This window comes from Aedes aegypti, chromosome 1 (assembly GCF_002204515.2).
Source record: "Aedes aegypti strain LVP_AGWG chromosome 1, AaegL5.0 Primary Assembly, whole genome shotgun sequence".
In the NCBI taxonomy this organism is placed as follows: domain Eukaryota; kingdom Metazoa; phylum Arthropoda; class Insecta; order Diptera; family Culicidae; genus Aedes; species Aedes aegypti.
In genome coordinates this window covers 24,124,467-24,149,951 of record NC_035107.1, presented here as the reverse complement: position 1 = coordinate 24,149,951, position 25,485 = coordinate 24,124,467, and the positions used below count along the sequence as shown (strand labels likewise).

The following is a 25,485-nucleotide window of genomic DNA, read 5'->3' as shown; positions in this document are numbered from 1 at the left end:
GTAGTTTGCTTATTTCGACTGTTTCAATAGTGTCAATAAAAGCAAAACACCAGTCCAGTTTGCTGTAGACAATTGTACACAAGTCGACTAGCAAGCGCACGCTTGCGTGCTACATAGCACGAAGAAGCGCTGCCCAGTGCATTGCCACCTGCTAGGCGCAATCGGCAGCTTCACCAGAAACAAATCTCTCCGTGGTTTGTGGAGAAACCACTGTTTGCGTGGTGGAGATCGTAGTGACTAAGAACTATCAAGCGTCCCCATCGAAATTGATTTTCTGTGAACGCGCGCTTAAACTACTCACCTGGACCTTCAACCCTTGGGTGATATAGTAGTTCTAGGTAAAAGGGTAGTCGTTACTTGCTACGGCAAGAACGCAGTTGGGAGTGTAGAATATTCAATTTGAGTGACCAGCAAACATAAGCTGACAGAAGGAAGCTAGCTAACTCTTCGCTGTTGGCCAATATGGCCACAGCTATTTTGTCTTTGGACCCACCCTGGGGTGGCCATTCGAAGCATGGAGCGGATAGAAATGATCGAACCATACCAGTATGGATGGACCGACACGGAATGCACGGGCAACGCATTATTTTGTCTCTACGAGCTGCTGAAGGAGAAAACTTGCCAGAAAATCCTTTCATTCTCAGTAAGTCTATCAATCAAGTCTGTGGAGGAAACGTTGAAGCTGCCAACACCGAAGAAAAGGATACAAAGTATGTACTAACGACCAGGAGTGTGAATCAAGCGCAAAAGCTGCTGAAGATGGAACAATTGATCGACGGAACTAAGGTTGAGGTAGTCTTACACCCAAAGCTGAACGTTAGAAACTGCGTTATCACCTGCAGAGTGGCCATCAAAATGACTGAAGAGAACCTACTGGAGGAGTTGGCACCACAAGGTATTAGCAAGGTGAGAAGAATTACCCGTTACGAAAATGGACAAAAAGTGAATACTGCGACACTAGTACTGACCGTCAATGGAACGGTAGTACCGGAGTACATCAACGTCGGACTTTTGAGAGTGCCAACACGATTGTTCTATCCGGCACCAATGTTATGCTTCAACTGCTACTCCTACGGACACATAAAAATGAGATGCCAGAACACACCCGTGTGCAAAGTATGCTCCGGTACTCATACACTTGGAAAAGATGTAAGTTGTACCCAACAGCCTGCATGCAAAAACTGCAAGGATAAGCATTCACCGGCGAGTAAGAAATGTCCATTGTACATGAAGGAGGAGGAAATTATAAAAATAAAAGTTGAAAGTGGTGTGTCCTTTGCCGAAGCCAGGAAAGAATATCAACGAATGCATGGAGATCGTTCGTATTCTGCTGTGACTGGCGCGCAGGCGAGGATTCAAGACATTAGGAAAGAAAACGAAAAGGACGTGGAAATTCGAAAACTCAAGGAAGAATTAGCAAACCTCAAGGAAGTGATGTTACAAAAATCTGAAAAAGAAAAGGAGGATGAAACAGTTAAACTGCGCGAAGAAGTAATTCAACTCAGAAAGATAATTGACGACTTCAAGAACGGTCCAGCAAAGCAACAAATGGATACTGAGGAGCGAAATGAATTTTCCATCAGTGAAGAAGAAATGTCTAATGCAGAGTCGCAATCTGTGAACAACGATAACGAGAGTGAAGGATATGCACCAGTTGCTAAAGCTGTTCGTAGGAACTCAAAAAGAACGTTAGCAAAAAGTGTGAAAACTGTAAGAGAAAAGGAAGGAGATGACACCGACCGAAGCAGAAGTAGCAGAAGCGGACATGAGCCAATCAACAAGGAAAAGTCAAACTCTAGCCAAAAGAAGCGAGGAAGGCCACCCAAACATAGAGATGACCAGTGAAAGGAATATGCTAAATGACGGAAATAACGATATGGACCGAAGCAACGGAAATGGCACCGAGAACGACATCTGTGATGAAGGAAGGAGCGAAACGGTAAGTTGGTTGGGGTTAGATGAAGAGAAAGTAGTCTCCCCACTCTTCAGAAGAGGAGAGAATAGTCCGGGGAACGAGAGCGAGGACGTTACACTCCCACCTGTGCTCTGTCAGTTGCCTCGGAGTTCTGCCAACTACGCCGCAACGAATGAAGCACAATTAAGAAATGGCACCACCCAAGCAAGCAGGATTCGAAATCAAGCAACTAAGCTACAACCCGCAATATTATCATGGAACATCCAAGGAATACAGACAGGAAGACAAGATTTGGACCTTATAATAAAGGATAGAAAACCACTAGTGATATGTTTGCAAGAAACAATGTGCTCTCAACGCACTCAGCCTCGGATTACAGGATACACCATTTATAACCGACCACGGCCTAACTGTCAACGAGCGTCTGGAGGAGTACTGATCGCAGTTAAGAACGGCATTGACAACGTAGAAATCGAAATGGAGACCACGTTAGAAGCCATTAAAGTGAATATTGGTCCTCCTTTGAATTTCTCCATCATAAATGTCTACTTTCCACCCGGAGCAAACCTTAATATATCGGAAGTTGAAGCACTTTTTGCGGGCCCAAATCCTGTATTACTAGTAGGAGACATAAATGCTCATCATCCAGTATGGGGTTCCAGTTTTAGCAACAAAAGAGGGAAAGAATTAGAAGAAGTATTTGACAAAAACGACTTAGTGATTCTTAACAGCGGAGAACCAACATACTACAATCAAACAATAGGTAAAGGATCATGCATCGACGTAGCAGTCTGTTCTACACATCTGGCCGGAAATTTGGAGTGGGAAGTCCTAGGAGATAGCTACGGTAGTGATCATATGCCAACTCTAATCTGTAACCCAAGAGAAACGCAAGAGAATCCAACCAGACCTAAATGGAAAATTCAGGAAGCGGACTGGGAGCAGTATCAACGTATCGTTGATTTCCCTTTAATAGGGGACCCAGAAGAACAAATGAAGGGAATTACTTCGGGAATAATATCTGCAGCTGAGCAATCGATACCACGAACGAAAGGAGCACCGTCGCGTAGAGTAGTCCCATGGTGGAACGACGAAGTCCATGTTGCGGTAAAGAAACGACCAACGGCATTGAGAAGAATGAAATCAGCACCAAGCGACGAACGTAGAGAAGAGCTTGCCAGAGACTTCAAAACAGCTAGACTGTGTCTTCTTTCAATGTGCATACTTCAGTCAAAGATATGTGGAACAAATACAGGTCGCTCTAGGGAAGATGTAGGCAAGCTTGCATTGGAGGAATCAAATATGAAGGTCGCGAAGAAACGACAAGTGTGGGAATAGCTGAAGCAATTGCAGAAGCCTTTTGCAGTGTCTAGTGATACCTCGTACAGTGAACATTTCCGTGATGTTAAACAGCAAACTGAAAGTAACCCTTTTCTTATGTTCGATGCACCGGAAGAAGAGTACAATAAAGACTTCTCAATGTATGAATTGGATGAAGCACTGGAGAGTCTGAAGGACTCTGCCCCAGGTGAAGATAATGTGCATTATGGAATGTTGAGTAACTTACCGCTAGATTGCAAATACAAGTTGCTGGAGACTTATAACAAGTTATGGCAACAATCGGTGTACCCTGTAGAATGGACTAAGTCAATTGTGATCCCAATATACAAGGGTAAAGGGGATAGAACAAATCCACTGAACTATAGGCCAATTTATTTAAATAGTTGTGTTGCAAAAATTTTGGAAAAAATGGTGAACAATCGTTTAATTTTCATTTTGGAAACCAAAAAGTTATTGCACAAATATCAGTATGGATTCAGAAAGGCGAAATCCACCACAGACCATTTAGTGGAATTGGAAGGAACAATTAGAGAACATCTTAATAAAGGACACTATGCTCAGGCTGTTTTCCTGGATATATCGAAAGCCTATGACACAACGTGGAGGAGGCTCATACTGGAAAAGTTGAAGTTCTGGAAAATAGGTGGACATCTGCTCAGATTCATAGAACGATCTCTGGCATGTCGAACCTTTCGTGTGCTCGCAAACGGTACGCTTTCTAGTGAAAAGAAAATGGAAAACGGATTGTGCCAGGGGTCTGTGCTCAGCGTTACACTCTTTCTGGTGGCCATTAACACTATTGTAGAAAAACTACCTGGTGAAGTAAAGTGTTTAATCTACGCTGATGATGTCGTTATCATTTACGGTGGCAATGACTTTGAGAAAAATGAAGAAATACTACAAAATGCGTTGAACACAATAAGTGACTGGCAACAAAGAACTGGATTCAACGTGTCCGCGGAAAAATGTGCTACAGTGACTTTTAAAACAGCTAGAGCTAGAAAAGTGCCTCTGACAAGCTCCCTGACAATAAATGGATCGAAAATACCGAAGGAAAAAACATTCAAGTGTTTGGGTGTTTGGTTTGATCAAAGTTTAAGGTTCAGAGAACATGTTGAGAATATTAGAGCATCGTGTCAGCAGAGAATGAAAATATTAAAATGTGTAGCTAGTAGCTCATGGGGTGGTGATCGAGAAACAATATGTAAGCTGTACAAGGCGACGATTCTCGAGAAGATGTTGTACGCTGCACCTCTGATCTCTTCAGTGTCCAAAGATATTTTGAAAAAACTTGAAGTGGTACACAATGCTGGAATGAGGGCTATAAGCGGTGCATTTCGTTCAAGTCCATCGGAAAGCATAAGGGCTGAAGCAGGAATGCCAAGCTTCAATACATACGTGGATCAACGGACAGCCTTGTATGCAGTGAAACTGAAAGCTCTGGATCCCCAGATAATCGAAGAAACATGTGAAACAACAAGCAGCGAAGATGAATCACAACAACAAAACAACAACATATCAAAGCAGTTCAGGAGAAGAGTGGGGATCAGTGAAACCGGTACCAGAACTGACAATCAGAGAAAGAGGAGGCCATCTGCTACAGGAGCTTGAAGTTCAGGTTCCTTTACTTAACATTTTTACTCTACCATCTTGTGCACCATGGAAACGTAAGAAAATTCTCGTGGACAAGACCCTGTATACAGCAATGCGTCGTAAACAACCTGAAATCATGTTGCGGAAGCTCTTCAATGAAAGAAGAGTAACAAAATACAGGGTTCATAAAACCTTATACACAGATGGTTCAAAAATGTCCAATAAATGTGGGTATAGTGTAGTCAGTGATAATATGTCAATTCGTAAAAGGATATATGATGAGAGTAGTATTTATGGAGCAGAAAGTCTAGCTGCAAAAGAGGCAATAATGTTGGTAGCAAATGAAGAAGGGGCGGGTGCATATTTAATTTGTACTGATTCACTAAGTGTTGTAACATGTTTGGAGAGTAGTAAAGTTAAAAGTCTATGGAAAGATCAAATGCTTGAGATTTACACTCAATGTTTACAAAATAGAAAAGAGGTCACATTCTTTTGGGTACCGAGTCATATAGGTATTGAAGGTAACGAGAAAGCGGATCGAGAAGCGAAGTTAGCCTTAGAACAAAGAATAGACACCAACATAGCATTGGACTATAAAGAAATGAAGAAAATTTTAAACAATAAAATAATAATTAAATGGCAATACGAATGGGGAAAGATTAGGGAAAACAAATTACGAGAAGTAAAAGACTCGGTCATCCCGTACAAAACTAGAGGCAAGACTCGGAGAGAAAATGTAGTCCTTACTAGAATACGTATCGGTCATACGATCCTAACTCACAAACATCTATTCGAACGAATGGCAGCACCAATGTGCCAGTGGTGTAACGAATTGCTCACTGTTAAACACTTATTAGTTGAATGTATAAGTTTAGACGAAGAAAGGAAAAAAGTAGGATTGCCGATAAGTTTGAGGGAGATTTTAGCAGATGATGAAGAAAGAATTGAATCAGTTATATGTTATCTGAAAAATATCAATGTATACAATAGTTTATAGAAGGTTCCACCATACACCTGAATGACAATAAAGTTAAAGGGTCTATAATAAAAAAAAAAAAAAAAGTGTGCAGTACTATGACGAATTTTGGGATAATGAAATTGAAGAGACATTTAGAGTTCTCTGTCAAAATTTCATGCGTTTTGCTCATAGGAAAACAAAGTTACAGCATGCCAAAGTTGAGAATTTTGTATGAAAATCGGCTTTCACTACTATTATTCTGAACACCACTGTATGTACAATACATTTTCAATACTTTTGAGTAAAATAGTAAGCTCCGCATAATTAAACTGAGTAGTTTACAAACCAACTTTCATAAAATTTTATTGGTTTTTTTTTTGTTAAAATTTTAAATTTCATTTGCTTTAATATATAAATATGGTCTTGTTAACATTTTATTAAAATTGATTTATAGGTGGCTCAGATCTGCCCTGTAGACTAATGAATATTACTGAAAATAATGTAACAATTGTCATAAAAACAGAAATTTGTTAAAATATTAAATTATCACAACAATCTTGTATTTTTACCTCGAATTGATTGATAATTAAGACTTGAAGTTTTATAAAAATGAAAACAGTTTTTAAACAATAAATGGCATGGATTTCAAACTTATTGTTTAACTAAACTCATCTCATAAAAAAAAATGTTTGCAACATTTTTTTTTTAATAATATGATGGTGTTTGCGTATCCATGTATTTCATGAAAAATAAAAAAATACAGTATTGGCGATCTAATCTTATTAAAGGCAAACTTTTCGCTCTCGATAACATCACCACTTAAAATATAGTGTTAAGTTATATTAGACAAAACATCGAAATTTAAGGTTTTGTATGCTTCTAATTGACAATGTAAAATTACTGTGTGTGTTTTTCTTTTTAAGTTATCATTAATAACTATATTTTGCGTCTCTTATTCATTGGCGTAGGAACAGGAGGGGCCGGGGGGGCCTGGCCCCCTCCAGAATCATCCAGGCCCCCCCCAGATTTTTTTTATGATAGTTAAAATAAAAATAAAAATTAAAAACAAACACGAAGCAAAATCTTCTCAATCAATGTACTTGGCTCTTGTAAAGGACGAATGACATTCAGGTTAAAGTCCATCTCATCAAACAACAATAACGTGACTCTTGTTTTTGACAAAAATCTCTTCAGTGGTTACGTTATTTTAGAGAACACCATTCTTGTCTTACACAGCATCAGCGTGACGGTTCTGACTTCGGTGAAAGCTTAACCGTCCGGCTGTCGATCGATTGGTTACTGTTATAACTAGCTTCTTGTTGTATGGGATTAGCGCAATTTTTCAAAATCTGATTGCAAAAAAAAACGTTGTACAAGCGTCAATTTTATTTCCAAAATTAGTTTCTTTTCTGAATAATCCAAATTATGCTGTTTCACCATAAAGCAGCATATTCACTGCCTTCTGATTTTTCATGTTTTTAGGATACCCTACTCGAGGTGCCAGGTAATAATGATTTTCCTAATGAGAATTCACTAAAGAGACTCTATAATGTTCGAAAAAATAATTGGAAAAATAGACAAAATTACTAGAGGAATTTCTCAAACAATACATAGCGGGAATTCTTGTCGAAAAAAAGGCTGAACTTTCAAGGAGTTTCGGCATGGCCAAGTTTTCTTCAGATGAATGGCAGAAATTTAACCTGGTTTCCAATCCAAACAAATCCATAAAAAAATCTTTGTTTGATTTTGATTCAATTGTTTAGGTATTTTCACATGAATAAATTTACTGAATAATTTGACTAATTTTGTACAGCTTTCAACAACATTTTTCAGAAAACTTTTCAATATTCTTTAAAGAATTTTAGTGTAGTCAAATTCCTCAAGGAATATTGAAGGGTAGCTTTAGAACTTTTGCAAATTTCTTGGAAAATAGTCAAGTAATGTTGTCGGTCTTATTCAAAGCTCTATTCTTTCATGTCTTCTTTTTATTGGTATATTGATTCCGGAGAATGTTCCCGGATTTACCCTAAAAAAAATCTTTCAACAGTTCAGTATTCCCTCGCAATTCCTCCGAAAAATCATTCATTCTGTCAAATCTAATACCACAGACAAACAGACGTAACACTTAGAACAAATCTTGATCAAAATCATAGTCACGAAGACATGTACGCCCAATGCTAAAATCGGTGTGTTTGGCCGACGGGCCAACAGATGGCGGTAGTGTGTAAACGTCAAACACGAACAGAAACGATGCGATCGCAGCGGGTGGCGGATTGTCCACCTACCATATTTTTGAATCGACCGTTAAAAAGGTGGTCGATGGACAATGATGAGAGTGTGACGTCTGTTTGTCTGTGCTAATACTAAGACATTTTGCTGAAAGTTCTACTGGAAATTCTTCTGTGAATTTCTTTAAATATTTTACCAAAAATTTTATTACAAATTCTTCCGCAAAGTTAATCAAAAGTCCTTAAAAAATGTGTCCAAAATACATCACAAATTGCGTCAAAAAATCTTCTATGTTTTTTTTTTCTTGAAATTTTGCATCAAATCCCCGGATTAGTCCAGAAATGGAAAGAAAATTGTTTTTGAAATTTCTCTTGCCTTCGAATTTTCAGAGGAAATTTGATGACAACCCCCATGAAAAAAAAAAGATTTATCAAGATATTCATAAAGAAATTTTTATTGATCTTCCTTGAAACACTTCTCTACAAATAATTTCTTTCATCAATTGGTCGGTGTTCACCGGTGACACACCGGATTAAATGATATTTTAGCCTTCTAAAGATAAGTAGAGGACTGTATAAATTTTGATACAGATGTTTTACGAAATTCATAAGCTTCAACATTACAGCAAACAAGGCAAACATTTGGTTATTCCAAATACTTGAAGTACGTTTTCCAGAAATCATTTAGAAATACTTGCTCCAGTCTATCTAAACACCAATTGGTCGGTGTTAGAATTGTTAGAATCCATATTCTTGGTTTGAATTTTTGTGCGATACGAGGGCAGAATTTCTAGAGGCTTTCTGGTAGAATTCTAGAAAACCTTGACATCTGGACATCTGGAAGGATATATTTCAAGAATAATTTTTAAAGAAGATTTTGATAGAACTTCTTTAAAAAATGGTTTAATTTGTAAAATTATTAGAGAGGTTTTAACTATCCTTTAAATTTCATAGTTTCTAGATTATAAATTATCTTTCATTCCACCGTTGCCCATTTATTGTTCTACCTGCTTCAACATTTTGTTGTTTTTCCTTCTTTGCATGACGCTTTGAGGAACTTCGTACACAAATCTTTCCATACTTCAAAAAGGAAACATTTTGAAGAATCTTAAAAAGGTAAAATAGAAGAGGTTAAAAAAATACAGAATTCTTATGCGTATGGTTCTTGATTTCTGGAAGTCCATAAGGAATTACTCAACAATTTTTTAAGTAATGCAAAAGTTTCCCCCAAGTTTTAAATTCATTAAAATAGTACATTATGAGTTTTACTACGCTACATGTTCGGTTATGTTCTTTAAAATACCGACAATATTTTCGCGTTAAACATTTTTATTACACACATTCAGTATAAGTTCCATCCGTTTTAACACCAATCGTGTTCTATTAAAAAATCCGAAGAAAAAAGAAACAAAAATGTCTGTGGTAAATCCTTTAAGGACCTTTTATGCTTTTCTCAGAGGTACATTGTCAACAAGTTTCAGAAACTCTATGGTTTAATTCTTGAATCTATGACAGGAATTTAGTATTTTTCCGAATTATATTAAAGCTGCAATTATTCTAAAAGTTACCAACAAAGTTCCTTCGAACATTTTTTGTATGTACAGGGTGTCCGCAAATTATCCGTACAAACTTTGAAGACATGGCTCTATACAATCAAGCATAATAAATAAAATATTCTTGCATGGTTTTAAGTATTGGCTTACTATACTCTTAAGAAGTAAGTTTGACATATTTCCGATTTCAAATATTTGCAAAACCAAGTTAAATGTATTGAGGTGTCTTAAAAGGAGCTGTTTTTCGAGTTTTATGACGGAAGATAAATGTCCATAGAACTCACTGGATTAGAACCGTATAATTTTCTATTTCCAGTCTAACTTGAAGCCACTAAAATGCAGGTAACTTCTAATAATAATAGGACATTTGGATTCATCTCTTTTAGATTTTAGGGATAGCACATCTCCAGTATGACTAGCGGCCTTCAGGAATAATGTCTCCGAAAAATTTAAATTTGCCTATTTCAGTAACAAGCAACCATTTAGAAATTATTTGAAGTTGTATTTTGTGTTAACATATAGGTGTACTATAAAAGATACATGGACATTGATTTTTCATTGTTTTCAATGCGAGATCATTTTTCCAACATTTTGCTGTTCGGATAATTTGCGGACACCCTGTAAAGAAAACTGATATGGAGTGATGCGTAGAGGAATTTATAAAGCAATCGCTAAATATATTGAGATATTCCTGGAGAAGTTTTTGAAGTTTTTGGAGCTGTTTTTAGAGTCTGAAAAAACACTTGATAAATTTTCTGAAGAAATTCTTCGAGAATTTCAAGAATAAATAGCAAAATCTTAGTAAATCTGATGAAAAATTTCTTCATTAAATTCCCAAATTAATCTTTAGAGCTGTTTAAAGAAAAAAATCTCTGGAAAGTATTGAGATTAATTTTTGGTAAATTTTTCGAGAGGATCCTAGGAAAACCATACTACGGTTCTCTAAGAAATCCTTTAACAAATTACTCGGGAAAACTTTTTTCGCGGAAGAGTTTTTGAAAGAACAGTTGAACGCATTCCGCTAGTAACTTCAAAGGAATGTTAGAATTCTCTAAACACTTTTAGTTAGGCATTTTTGAAAACATAAAAAAAAAATTTCGTGAGACTTTTGAAGGCATGTGGGATGTTGCTGTGGATGTCTTAAGAGAAATCTAAAAAAAAAAATATTTGTGAAAAAATGCAAATAGATCTGCGGAAAATTTCTTTGAGAAATTATGAATAACATTTTCCCAATTGAACTTTTCTTAATTGCTCATGACGTGTTTGTGGAATATTACGAGGAAGCCCTAGAGCAACACCAAGAATTTTTTTTGCCGAAAGTCTGAATAATTATTTTGCTTCGATTTGTTTTGCTTCAGCTGTTGGTGAACTCTCTGGAAAATTCGTGAAATGAATCCTTGCTTGGTGACCTGGAAGACATTTTTGGTGAGACTCTTTGAATTTTTAGTACCAATTTTTGGAGAAACGCTCAGTAATTTCTGAACATTCTAAACAAATTATTTATAAACAACTGGAGGATACTTTAAACTTACAATTGCAAATTATATTTGATAATTACGTACAGGGCCTTCCAGGAGAAATGATCAAAAGAATTTCTAAAGCATTCTCTGGTGGAATTTTTTGCGAATTTTTAAACAATTCGATTTTTTGAGAAATTTTTTGGTGAGATCAAAAAGTCTGTGAGATTCCCAGGACGAACTCAGTGAAAAGGAGTTCTTGAAGAAATCACTGAGAAGTACGAAAATAATTCATGAAGAAATTCCCGTACTAGTCCTAAAAGAGATCTCTTCAAACCACATGGTGATTACCAGAAAAAATTGTTGGACATTTCTCGTGAGAATTCTTGAGTAATTTTTCACTGGATTACACTGGCTAAAAATGCAGAAAATTGTCTTACGTAATTAATGGACAGCCCCATAGCTGGTACGATGATGCTTTATGCCCAAGGAAGGCATTATTATATATTGAACATTTCCAATTATACGAAAAGGTCCTGAGCTGGCCGGGAATCGAACCCAGACACCTTCAACATGGGTTTTCTTTGTAGAAAATATGTGAAGATTACGAAAAAAGCCCTCCAGCGATGGGATTTGAACTTACAATCCATCACCCAAGATTAAGCTGAATATTTTAGCGTTTAGCGCTACGGAAGTTTTGGCACATAAATACAAACTAAATTAAAAACGACGAAACAGTTGCACTATCACCATAATTTAAATCACTGTATTAGATTGAAATTGTTGTCCCGTATTCGCTTATCAGAAATAATATTAAAATGATCATGAAAACCTTGAAAAAGCGTAAAATAAATTTTTGCAACAAATCCTGAAAAAAGCTTGGAGAAATTTCTGGGGAAATCCTTGCAAGAAAACTCATGGAGATATTCTAGCAAATTCCTGAAGTTTCCCTGATGGGATACAAACAGAAAATATTTGAAAAGTTCAATCATGCTTTTAAAATCTCTGGACAAATTTTAAAAACAGAGAATCGCTGGTAAAAATAAGAGCCAGGAAAAAAACTCGAAGAACCAGAAAGAAACTCGCAGGAAAATTTGGAGAAATTACCCCAGAAATATGTGAAATATTCATCGAAAAAAATATGTAGGAAAAATCTTTGGAAATTTTTTGCTGGTTTTTTGGGAGAACTCTTCGAACGATACTTGAACAAATGTTTGAAGAAATTCTCGAAGTAATCCAAAAAAGAATCAAGAACCTTTTAAAAATTCAAGCAGCAATATATGTGATTATAAAGACTAGCTTGAAGATGTTCTGAAGAATATATTGGAAGAACCCCTTCAGAAATACAAGACAAAAATATTGGAAATATTACTGAAGGAGTTCTGGGATGAATCTTAAGAGCATATCTTAGAGGAAGAGTTTTTAAGCGAATACCTGAAGAAACGCATTGTGCATTTTTTCAGAAAAACTCCTAAATTACCTAAAGAAGTTTGTAGAAGTATCCCTTAAAAATGTTTGAGGATTTCTCAGAGTGGCGCTTAAACACCTAAATTAACCTAAAGAAGTTTGTAGAAGTATCCCTTAAAAATGTTTGAGGATTTCTCAGAGTGGCGCTTAAACAAATCTCTAGTTTAGTTAAAAAAATACACAAAAAAGATATTTAAATAAATTTTCTATAAAAAAAAAACAAGTTTCCTGGATGACTAAAATATATAAATTACAAATGAGAAAATGATCCTGCAGCTTGAAATGTTCGTTTTTTTATTCGAACTGGTCAAATTTGGAAGACTTAATAATTCACATTTATGAGCTATTTTTTGAATAAATTTATAAAACACTGTGAATTTAAAATGGTTTGAAAGTTTTGGACAAAAATATATAAGGACTGTCCATCTTCTGGAATTCAAATAATGTTCTGGGAGATTTTGAAATTATATGAAAATATTTCTGCTCTGTGTATATGTAAAATCTAAATTTAAATAATAATTTTCCGCAAAGTGACAAAGTTCAATAGCCAACCCTTTGCCCCCTAAGAATGCACATTGGGCCAGACCGCTTAATTAGGAGGACAAAAATAATTCGACTATGAAGATAATTCTTTAGAACAAAAGTGTATTCAGCAAAATTGTTACATATGATGAGGACAACATTTTGACATTAAGTGACATTAGGGTAGTCCAACAAAATACGGAAATATTTTTGCCAACTTTCATGCTTTTCAAGTTAGCGCTTTGAAGTGTTCTAGGAAGTTGTTCTTTGTTTAATTTTGAACAACTTTGCCGAAGACGCCAGCCTTATAAGTCTACTGTAGCCCTTGCTATGGCGTTTTCAATGCTGCAGGGTAGGTTGGTCCATGGAAAATTGATATTATTATATGTTATATGAAATATGACCATTTTTATTAAAAAAAAATCATATTTTTCAAACGTCAATATCTCAAAAAGGGTGAAATACGGGGATAAAATTTGTGCAGGATCTGAAAGGTATAACTTAGGGGTTCAAACGGTATATTGTATTTCTGAAGGATATTGGAGGACTTACAGTATAATTTTGATGTGAAAACAAACATTTCTGACTGAAAATTCATGATTTTAGCTGAAGTATTGATGAGTGCTGTTAAAAACAAAGTCAAAACCATCTTCTTAATCGTTTTTTTTTTCTCTTATAAATATAAACCTTTTGTAGTAGAGGTTGATCGCAACTTTGTATTCACGACAGTTGATTTAATGCATCAGTAATAATATGTATGAAATGTATTCAATAGAATATATAATTATGGCTTCTACAAGCATTTATACATGCTGTTTAATGAAGCTGAACGTTTATTTTTTGTAATGTAGACTGATCCAAGCTCAAGCTCATGCTAATCAATTGCAAAATAATTGTTATACAAAACCAAAGACCATTGCCTAGTGCATAGTCTAAATTTTTAATGTTTAATTAAATTTAATCACTTTCAACCATACACAGCCTGCTCATTGGAAATGTACAACGAATCAAAATATTTTTTCATAAATAATTTAAAACATAAATCAATCAGACTCATACTCCGAACAAGCGGATTTTTAAGGCGTGTTGGTTGAAATATTTCACTGATATATGTCATCAAATTCCCAGGCAGTGGCAATCAATTGCAATTCAAATTTAATGTGTTTGAATCTATTTTATACCTTAAGAGTAGTTATGACGTTCTAGCTCGATGTCAGATAAACCAGCTGCAATTAATTAATTTGCAAATTTATTTATATGAATAGGTTTATTCGTGCTATTCGAAATGTTATTCACAGTGATTGAAATATGTGGCAGAATAATTCCAGTGTTCGGCAATGGAAACAAAATGTTGTTCCGTACTTTTGCGATAAACTTTAAATAAAAAGTGAAATATTAAAATTTTTATCATCAATTCAGGTTAAATTTCACGGTCCATGGTTCACTGTTAAATTATGCAAAGAAATTTAATATTTCATAAATATCGGCTGATTTTTGCCCATTATTACATTTGAAGTCAGCGTAAGCTGCAAGTGTTCGGAATATGAATCTAAACAGAAATTAGTATAGTATGCTAATATTCATTTAAACAGTTTTCAACACAAATCATGTTCATGACTTTGCCGTAATGTTCAATATTTCAACTAAAATCATGAATTTTCAGTACAACAAGCTTGTTTTCACATCGAAATTACACTGTAAATCCTCCAATATCCTCCAGAAATACAATATACCATTTGAACCCCTAAGCTATACCTTTCAGATCCTGCGCAAATTTCATCCCAGTTTTTCCCCCTTCTTGAGATATTGACGTTTGGAAAATATGATTTTTTTGAATAAAAATGGTCATATTTCTTAAACGAATGAATAGAATCACTTAATTCTTTCACCAAAATGCACGTTTCAACTAGTTCTAATATTTTGTAGAAGAAGTAATTTTGATAGAATTTGAAATAAAAAAGTTAAGGGCAAAATATCAAATTTTCATGGACCACCCTACCCTGCATCATTGAAAACGCCATAGCAAGGGCTACAGTAGACTTACAAGACTGGCGTCTTCGGCAAAGTTGTTCAAAATTAAACAAAGAACAACATCTAGAGCACTTCAAAGCGCTAACTTGAAAAGCATGAAAGTTGGCAAAAATATTTCCGTATTTTGTTGAACCACCCTAATGTCACTTAATGTCAAAATGTAGTCCTCATCATATGTAACAATTTTGCTGAAGACACTTTTGTTCTAAAAAATCATCTTCATAGTCAAAATAATTTTTTCCTCCTAATTTTGCGGTCTGGCCCAATGTGGAATGGCTTCGGAATTATGCGATAGACATTTCCTATCGCTGATTCTTGGGGAAATTATTGTTCTGGCGAAAATTTTGTTAGATCCAAACAGCCAATCTGGCCAAATTTTAAAATATAAATCAATGAATCTTCCAAGCAATCCATCAAATATATGCTCAAGAGATGTCAATCCACTCTTATTTGTTGGGAATGTTTGAAAGAGCTCACTGTAAATACGAATCTGTTCATGATTTCAATATATTTCCCTCGAAAACTTGCCAAACATTTTTGTGTGATCCGCTTTCCGCAAACCTGTTCAAATCTAGCCTATAATATCATTATCAAATCAAAACAAATTCTTAAATTTCGGTGTTCCTATGTTTGAACTAATATTTTCCCGGTGTGTTCTCAAAATTCCCGGGTATTTCCCGTATTTTTCCCAGGCTTTTGAAATTCTCGAGTTTTCTCACTTTTCCCGGATTCCCCGGATGGAAAGACATGGTGTTCAAAGCAATCTTTAGATAAATAACGCCTGTAGAAACATATGAAAAAATCCGAGAAGGGTTTTTAAAGGTTTATAGTAAATTTTCTGCAGGATTTTTTAAGAAACCCTTGGACACATTTTTTACACCATTGGTTTCAAAAAAAGACTGCAGGGAGAATGTCTAAAGTAATTTATGAGAGAATACTTTGAAGAATTCCTACAGATACCTGGATAAGAATAGGCAATAATTCCTGTACATTGACTTGCTACAACTCGTTGAGGAATATATGATGGAACTCCTATCAAGATCCCAGGAAGTGTCATGGAGGATCTCCTAAAGAAATTTCAATTAAATTTTATCGATGAATTTTTTGAGGTCCATAGAGCCATTACCAGAGGAATCACTATAAGCATTGTAAGAGCAATTTCTGGTCTAATAGGCATTCATAAGTAATATCAGAATGAATTTGTGCAGCATAATCTGAAAGGAGAAATCCGCGTAGGTATTCTGGGATAAATCCCTGAAGAATCTCTGGTAAGTTTAAAGATGGAGTTGATAGGAAAATTCCTGAGTTCCATAGAGGAATTCTTCAATATCTTCCTTAATGAATTTCTGTAAGAATCCTTATAGAAATTCCTGAAACAATAAAGAACTATTTTGTAGAGCATTTTTTTAGTAAAAGTATCAAATTTTACGAGCTGAATCATTTATCGGCGTGAAAATAAAAAATTGGCGGCGTAGTGCAGATCGGCGTATGGCGCGCCGCCGATACCTCATTCGGCGTCGGCGTGACGTAAAATGGATCGGCGGCGGCGGCGTGGCGCGGCGGCGCACAGGTCTATTTGCCAGGCCCCCCTCCAGCAAAAAATCCTAGCTACGCCAATGCTCTTATTGTATGCAAAAATCACATCTAATTGTGATAAGTATAGTTGCAAACTAGGCCTCCTCTCTGCTTGAAGTGACACTACCATTTATTAAATTGCATGATTTTTTTTTTTATAAAAATATATTGAAATGTTGATGACAAATAAATTTCGAGTGATGTTGTTGAATACGATTTTCTCCATAAAAAACTCGAATTATTGGACTTTTTTCGCTTTTTACCTTTTCCTGCCCAGTGGCGCAACTTAAGTAAATTAACTCTACCCTTTGTGTTGACAGAAATCCGTATACCGTGCACCCCCGGTAATTTGAACGGTACCTCATGCAAACCATCGGGGTTCATTTTTAATTTGAACATCTAGTCACTCTAGAAACGTATTTCTGGTTACCTCTTTCACTGTTTTGTTTTGATTCTGCGTTCCGTTCCACGGCGTTCCATCTCACTTCACTCCGTTCCATGAGCTAAATGACGTTTGAACCATTTTTAATCTGAACGATGTGCAAATTAGCGGGGTACAGATTAAAAAGTGTTCAGATTAAATGTGGTCAAACCAACGGGGGTACCCGGTACCAATTTGTCTTGCTCAATCGTAGATACTTTAAGGCGAAAATAATCATTTAGTACCATTAAAAACTAGTTTTTGATCAAGCACGTTTACGCATTTTTTATAATGAGTAGTAAACATGTCAATGAAACAGATTTTTTTGAGGCGCGGATTAAAGTTCTTAGGCTCGGATCGAATTTTTGAAGTCGCGATTTTCGCGGATATGACAGTTATTGAATAAATGCATGATAACATTATTAATGCAAAAAATGTTGACTTTCGACCAAATTAATGCAATGGTATAATGCTTGTGGTTACTTGGGTACTTACTATTTAGAAATTCATTTCCGCAGATAGGGACATACCTCTGAAACAACAACTGCGATCTTCAGTGCTAGAGTATCCATCCCGGGACAAAAAATCCCGGGATTTGACAAATTTCAGGATTTCCCGTTTCCCGGGTTTTTAGTTCTGACACCCCGGGATTCCCGAAATATACGTAGAATTTGATGAAAACCATTAAATTTCAATGAAAACTAATGACATTTTTCCGCACTATCAAGCCTTATTTGATAAAATAGGAAAGCATCATGAAAAAGAGAATAAACGAGTAATTATTTTCATGAAAGACCAATTTACCTACCAAGAAACACATATTTTTATTTGTCTAGTTGCAAAGTTTCAATGCTTTTTCATTCAACTTTAGCCGGTTTTATAAATTTCAATGCAAAAAAATTGAAAGTACACCTTAACTTCAGTCAATAATTTTGAGTAATTAACTGTTTGAATAATCTTCTACAATACCTTCAATGATCTTGATTCGTTTCTTTAGAACAGTTTTGATAACCTTTGAAAAGTTCGAAGCAAATTGCTATAATATTATGATATAATTTTTTACCAGAGTGAAATAGAGAATTTGAAAAATCCCTAGCAAACCCGTAATTAGTCAAGCTAAGTTTTGATTTGTTAAGTAACTTTATCGGAACAATAATGATTTTTATAATTAACATATTATCTTGGAAAGTTACATTATCTTTTTCTTTAATTGAAAAAACATTGTATTGTTGAATTTGTACCTTTATTTCGACCAAAATACTAGTTTTATTAAAAAATTGAGAAATCCCGGGATCCCGTGATAAGCAAAATGGCCGGGAAATGGACACTCTATTCAGTGCCTATGCGGTAGGTGCCATTCAGGTGTTTCACATAGCACTGCCTCCATTTTTCGATCATTCAATTTTCGTTCATCAACTTGCATTTTTGGCTTAACGAATTCTCAAAACATTTGATCGACTAGCATAGCTGATGTTACAACTATTACCAGCAAGTAACAGACAATTGCTAGAGATACCATATTATTATTTTCAAATCCCCGTCTCACGAAGTTATTTCTTCTTTTTTTGTTGCCTTTTCAGATGAAATCTTGAGTGGCTTTCAATTTGATTAAATTTTAGTTTCGCTATCACGTCGTAATGTACCTGATTAAACGAGAAATTACCGGCAACTCAACGTCTTGTTCTTATCGTAGCATGTAGTGTTTGATCTATTTGATCTCGTTCCGATCACATCGTTTTAACGAACCCAATTCTGCTCTCACGCACGCTTGCCCACTTCTGGAATGGACCCGAATCTCGAACACCTGATCGAAGGTCACCTCGCTGGAGCGGCGCCACAGCGAGCGGGAACAGCGCCTACACATGCTGGTGGAAGCCCTCAGCAAGGGAGGTAAGTTGAACGGTGTTCACATTCGTGCTTTGGCTGCGGCGGCCGCGGCCACCGGTGGAAATCCGACCGCCATCGGCGACGAGGAGAACCACAACCTGGTAAACCCGCAGCCTCACCAACAGCAGCACCACAATGCTACCGTAGGAGGAAACTAGGTACTCGAGAGGTGAGACGGACGGGTTTTCTATACACTTGAGTGGTTCAAATAAGAGAAACGTTTGAAAATGTCATCTTCCATATCTTCCTTGCAATCTTTATGATAAAATAGAGTCCTGTCGAATTTACAGTCATTTCCATGAGGGTTCCTACTTTTTTTTTCTATATGAGACGGTTATGCTTTTTGAAAATAATGAAATCACCATCGGAAGCTGACAGAGCTTCATTTTCATCGTAAAGATTGTAAGAAAATCATGGGAGATTGAATTCTGAAACTTTTTTTTTTAATTTGAACCACCTCATTATACACACACGTACGTTTTGCATTTTAACCGGAAAGTTCTCCTAAAACCACTTATCATATAGGCAAAATTGTTGGGTTCCTAACTAGTTGTCCCGTACTACCGTAGATCTCAAAGAAACCAAACTCTTAGGATTGTTCTATTTCTAATAGGCATTACCGTAGCTAACCCATGGTGTAGAAACCGAGAAAAATAATCTACTTTAGTGTTTTATGTATTAACAAACTGATTGAATGCAATTCTATTGAACTCTAAATACGAATAGTCCCACACAATTACATTCTAGCTCTTAAGAGTCAATTATTTATGTTATTTTTAACTTGTATTGTCCTATAGCTAGCGTAGTCATAAAATTTATTTTTGTTTCCAATTTCGAATAACCGTTCCAAAGATTCATTTTAAGGTGATTATTTTAGAGACTGCAAATCGTACATTATATGGAGACGAGAAACACGACGAGAATCAAATTCACGTCTGAACTGCAATCCAGTCCATCATTACTAGAAGTTGTAATTTGATGTCTAAAGTCGAAAACAAAAACTAGTTGGATGAAAAGGTAAGAAAGTAAGTCTATTAGCGAGACAAATGGTGTTTAGCGATTTCAAGCAAGACTCAAATGCTCTGATTTATCAACTTCATACGTCCATTCAGTCCGTTAGCTTGTAAGATTAATTGTTAGGATTTAGCATTTCACGATAAGTGGGTAGACAAATAGAAGCCGCCCGTTCGGCCGAAGAATCATTCCGTTCACTATTTTTAGCTGTTCAATTTTTTCTTTCAATGTTCCACTCACATTAGCATGAACAAATCGAATATGACAATAGTTTTAAAGGTTCTAGGAAAAAAAATCTATCTTTCATTAGTTTGCAGCTGTTTCTTTTTCGGGAAAATTCTGTTAAAAGTTTTAAATTCAATCATCAAATGTGGCTGGCAGATGGTGGTAACCATTTCCGGCATCAGGTGGCAATAGTTTTGAGAGAGAGAAAAACATTTTTATCGAATATAGTATTGATTCAAAAATGGCGCTCTGTGGCGTGTTAATTGATCCGAAACGCTCCTTTCTAGAGGGAAACTACTTGCTTTGTTACTTCTATCAATTCCATCTCGTAGATCCAGAGTCAGCTCTGGAAAAACTTTTTCAGAACCCTGTTTGCCCCTATTTGTCTTGTGTATTCTGAAACAGAACTCGGGTGGTCTGTTCATGAAGATATCGCGCTAAACTCAGCTCCAGTGTCTATTATGCAGCCCTCAGACGACTCAGACTGTTTGAAGAAGTTTTGATGAATTATTTTTATGTATTTCTTGTGGAATCCCTGAAGTTCCTGATGAAATCGTTAGAGCAATTCCTAATGGAATCCCTGGAGGAATTTCTTAATGAATCCTTGGAGAAATTCTGAGTTGAATCGCTGTAAGAATTCCTGCAGTAAATCTGTGCATGTAATTCTTTAGGAATTTTGAAGGAATTTCTAGAGAAAATCGTGAAGAAATCGCTGAAACAACACCTGAAATGATGTTTGGATTAATCGCTGAAGAATTTTCTGAGAGATTCTGTGAGAAATTACTAGGGAAATCACTAGAAGAATCACTGGAAAATTTTTGATAGGAGAAATTCCTGGTAGAATGTTTTATGAAATCCCTGTAGTAAATTTCGAGAGGGATTCCTCGAGGAATCACGAAAGAATCTGTTTAGGAATTCCTGAAGTACGGCTGGAGAAATTCTTTAATTTTTAGATTTCCATAAAGAATGCCTGAAAAAAATACTGTCCCTTTGGGAACATATTAATGATTCTCTAGAGAAATCCCTTGAGGAATTCCTAATAAAACCGATGAAGTAATTTATAAAGCAATATCCCTATACAGCTTCTGAAGGAATCGCTGGAGAAAGTTCTTGAGGATCCACTTCAAAAATACTTGATGGAATTCAGGGTACAATCCTGACTGACTATAGACAATGAAATATGTAGTGCCATATGTTGATAGTTTCAAGTACCTTGGGCTAATAATGGATTCTTCTTTACCGTGGCACCCCCTTATTGATCAGCTTTCAATTACACTTTCAAGAATGTGTGGATTGATACGAAAACTGTTTAGAAAAAGCATTAGCATTAGAAAAACTATATTTTGCATTCTTCCACTCTCACCTTCAGCATCACGCAATTATTTGGGGCGTTGCGAAAGGCCATAGGATTAGGGTTACCATATTTGCTCCCACCGGAAAGAGTACCTTTTTTCAAACTCTGCAAAAGAGTACTAAATAGTACACTAAGCCTCCCATGAAATATTGAAAATACACTTTTTACTAATGTGTTTGTCTCAATTTTCTTGTTTCAATTATTTCTACTATTATTGTTTTTCCATAATTCTAAAGTAATTAAGGGGGTGTAAGTGACAAAAACCTAGTTTAAAGAAAATCGATTTTAAAGTTTTTCCAGCAATTTTTCATTCCATACAAAACTGAATGGGATCTAATAAAACTAGCCAATCTTCTACGAATTTTGTATTTTTTTCTGTTTGACGGATATATGTTTTTAAAGGAACCAGAAGGGTAAATTTCGAAACCTGGGCTCTGAAAAGAACCTCAAGCATTGTCTTCAATTTATGTTTCGTTAGGAACTTGTTGAAATATTAATAAAGATATAAGCTTAATTAATGTGATAGTTTACTTTGGTATTTTTGAAACAATATTTTGAGATTATGTCCTTTAAAACTTGCATCGCCAATACAACATTTAAACGAAGTTCTTAAAGAAAAGTTTTTTCGAAAAGGCTAAATTTTTCAAAATAACTTGCCCAATTTTTTGCTGAAATTCAATAGTAAGTTGTTTGCTTATAAATAGTTTTACCATTAGGTCACTTATTCCTGTATTGAGTGTGATAAACGAGCGTGCAAATCCTTTGTAATCTTTATTAAGCTAATCCTATCAATTCTATTTAGCCAATTCGTTTTTTTAAATTGTCGGAAAGAGGTTATCCTCCCAAGTAACATTAATAGCTGCAGAAGCAGTTTATTGAGCTGAAACATGCTTGATAGTTATTTACGTTGAGCCAGTTTCTTTAACAGGTTATATGATTTGTTGGTAATCGTCAGTAATATTTTAAAAAGGAGTACACTTAAGCCCATTTAGCAAAAAAGAATAGTAAGTAGAGCGGTTCCACAGAAAATGACGACTTTATTCCCAAATTTCATTTTTATATTTTTTGATTTGGATGAAATTTTGCACATGCTTTCTTTATGCCAAAAAATGCCTTTTTGCATCATCGGTTCGCCATTTTGACTCTAGCCTTACTTTTGAGAAGAGCCTAACAGGGTGTCGACTACCTGGAAAACCCTGGAAAGTCAGGGAATGTCAGGGAATTTATTTTTGACCTTGAAAGTCAGGGAAAATCAGGGAATTTCACTTGAGGTCAGGGAAAAATATCAATACTACAGCATCAAACGAGTTAATTGTCTGCAAAGTAATTGATCATGCTAAATCAATACATCTTCACTGCCCATACTCGCAATACAGTCCCATTAGGAAAATCATCATGTCGAGAAAAACGCATCTGAACCTTATTGCAAAAGTTTTCGTTACGCCGCTGTTGGCAACAGAAAATTCTATAGGCAGTACTCAACACATTATCATTACAGTATAAGAAAATGCCCACCAACAAAAATATTGTTAATGCAGTTGATTTTAATGTACAAATCCAAAATAATAGCAGGTGGGACTCGTTATCCGAGTGCTTTACTCACCAAATGCAAATATACCCGCATACAAGTCCCATTACTTAGGACTCGCTTACTTTGTTTTCGCGCACATTGACACATTTGTTGCCAAGTTTACTATAGATTCCAAAGCACTTTCCCTTTTGCTACAATTAGTGCTATTATCTTCTAATTGCACTAGTTGCTTCAAAGTATTAAACCAGTGGTCACCAAACTGCGGCCCTCGGCAAGGTTTTGTGTGGCCCGTGGAGTGATTTTGAATATTGGAGTAGTGCGGCCCGCAAGTTGTAATTTCACAAATTGAAAATTTATCTTCTGTTAAATCTCGCAAACTTTATTTCTATAGTGGGCCCTGGGATTAATCTTCAGATTTTTTTTTACTTTCACATCAACAAATGAGGAATAGCTATTGAGTAACTAAAGGAAATTGAATTAATTTCTTATTTCTAGAGTTTGTCCAATAACCCACAGTTTCTTCAACTCTTGAAATCAGAATATAGATAGAAAAAAAGTGTTTTTTTTTTTTTAAGAATTTATATTTTAGTTTCATTTTACGCTGAACTTTTAGTTTTGCTGTGGCTAAGAAATTTATATGACATGTAGGTTAATTGTTGATATTATACTAGTGTGCGCAACGGTACAAGACCCCTCGTTATCGGCTACCGCTATCGGTTCAACCGATCCGACGATCGATTGACAAGTGCAGCACAAAAAGTCATGGGGGATGATTGGGGAAAAATTGAGATAACCTATTGTTAAAAACGAATAGCAGACATCTACACAAATACTCTCTAAGCTAGATTAAATCTCATAAATTTATTATTCTAAAATTGTTTATTCTAAAGTTGCTAAAATAGAATTTGTTCCTAAAAATAAGTAAGTATTGCTTAATCTATTAAAATTAATTTGATTCTAATTGTAAAACTTAATCTATGAAGGGACATACACAACAACTACACATTTGTTACTAGTAGACGGACAGTTAACGTAGAAGACAACAAATGTAAGTAAAATAAATTAAAACATGCGACATATAACTAAATAAAACTAAATTACAGCTTAAAGCCTACTCAAGCAAAAGAACGAGTTTGCTGTTAAGAGTCCGAAACGTGACCGTCGTCGTAACAAAATCTTTAAGATTTGTTCGAGATCGTTATCGGCGTGGATTACATAACCATGTCTAGTGGTGATCCCGTTGCCGATTCACGTGAGCAGCGTGATGCAGATCAGCAAAGTCAATGCATTATCTGCAATCAACCGAACCATACCGACCGTAAAATGGTCCAGTGTGATGGATGCGATCACTGGTTCCACTTCAGATGCGTCGGTGTGAACGACAGCATCGAAGATCCGGAAAGAAGCTTCAGGTGTGCGGCATGTACTGTTCCCGATCCTCCGGGTTCAACGGTATCGACATCAGCGAGTGTCCGTGAAGCCCGGATCCAGCTAGAAGTACAGCGACTGGCGGACGAAAAAAGGCTTCAGGAAAAGATGCACGCGGAAAGGGAGAAGCAGGAGCGAGATCTGCTAGAGATGACTTTGCGTCTCGAACGAGAGCGGAGGGACAAGGCGATGAAGGAAAAGTTCGCCCTGGAGAAAGATTATCTCCAGAGGAAATATGACCTCCTACATACGCAGTTGGATGACGACGGGGACGCAGTTAGTGTTCGTAGCCGTTACCAACCAAGATCAGAAAGGGTTGTGGATTGGATTACCAGTAATCCGGTTGTGACCATGAGTGCCAACACTGGGACTATTCCCACTGGACTCACATCGCAACTGGAACCAATCACACACTCTATGCAGCAAACATCGGCATCAGCGATCACTAATGCGAATCGTGTTCACCCAGCTCCCGGTTTCATATCCAAAGTTCCACCGACCGCGCCGAGTACGACTACGAGTGATTCGACTCCCCTGCCATGCTATTCGAACGCATCGATCACGCAGGCAGCAATGCAAAACCCAGTTGCGAGTGTGCAACAAAATTTTCCATCCACATCAATCGACGTACGTTAGTATGCCACCACCAACACACCATTCAACACCAACGACTGTGGCTTCGGAGAGACGTCCAGTAGGAGAGCAACTTCTGTACAATACACAGCTAGTTCGTTCTCAGGGAGATCAGCACAACTCTGCATCAGTCCCGGTCAGTCGAATCAGTATGCATCCAGGTCTTGGTGAGAATGGTAGCTCTGTAGGTCAGTATGCACAACCTACAGCAGTGGTAAGTAATACCTATGGGTTACATGGCATGCAAAGTTCGTACCAACATTATTTACCAAATTATTGGTTCCCGGGAGCAAACAATGCTCCATTGCAAATATTGCCACAGCAAGAAAATATAGCAAGCGTAGCTAGGCCA

The 25,485-nt window shown here is 36.2% G+C and overlaps 1 protein-coding gene across 7 annotated transcripts in view; it reads left to right on the top strand.

Annotated features, from left to right (window-relative positions):
- LOC5565679 (centrosomal protein of 162 kDa) overlaps positions 1-20,429 on the top strand; it is a 127,442-nt gene extending 107,013 nt beyond the window's left edge. For 4 of the 7 annotated variants that reach the window (XM_021839172.1, XM_021839171.1, XM_021839175.1 and 1 more), the window contains one exon: positions 18,876-20,429. In XM_021839172.1, the coding sequence (XP_021694864.1) occupies positions 18,876-19,106 (231 nt within the window). In that variant the 3' untranslated portion in view covers positions 19,107-20,429. Of the gene's footprint in view, positions 1-18,641; positions 18,731-18,875 lie in introns of those variants that run through there. The other 3 variants (XR_002499207.1, XM_021839173.1, XR_002499206.1) reach the window with 2 other exon arrangements.
- Positions 20,430-25,485: the final 5,056 nt, after the last annotated feature.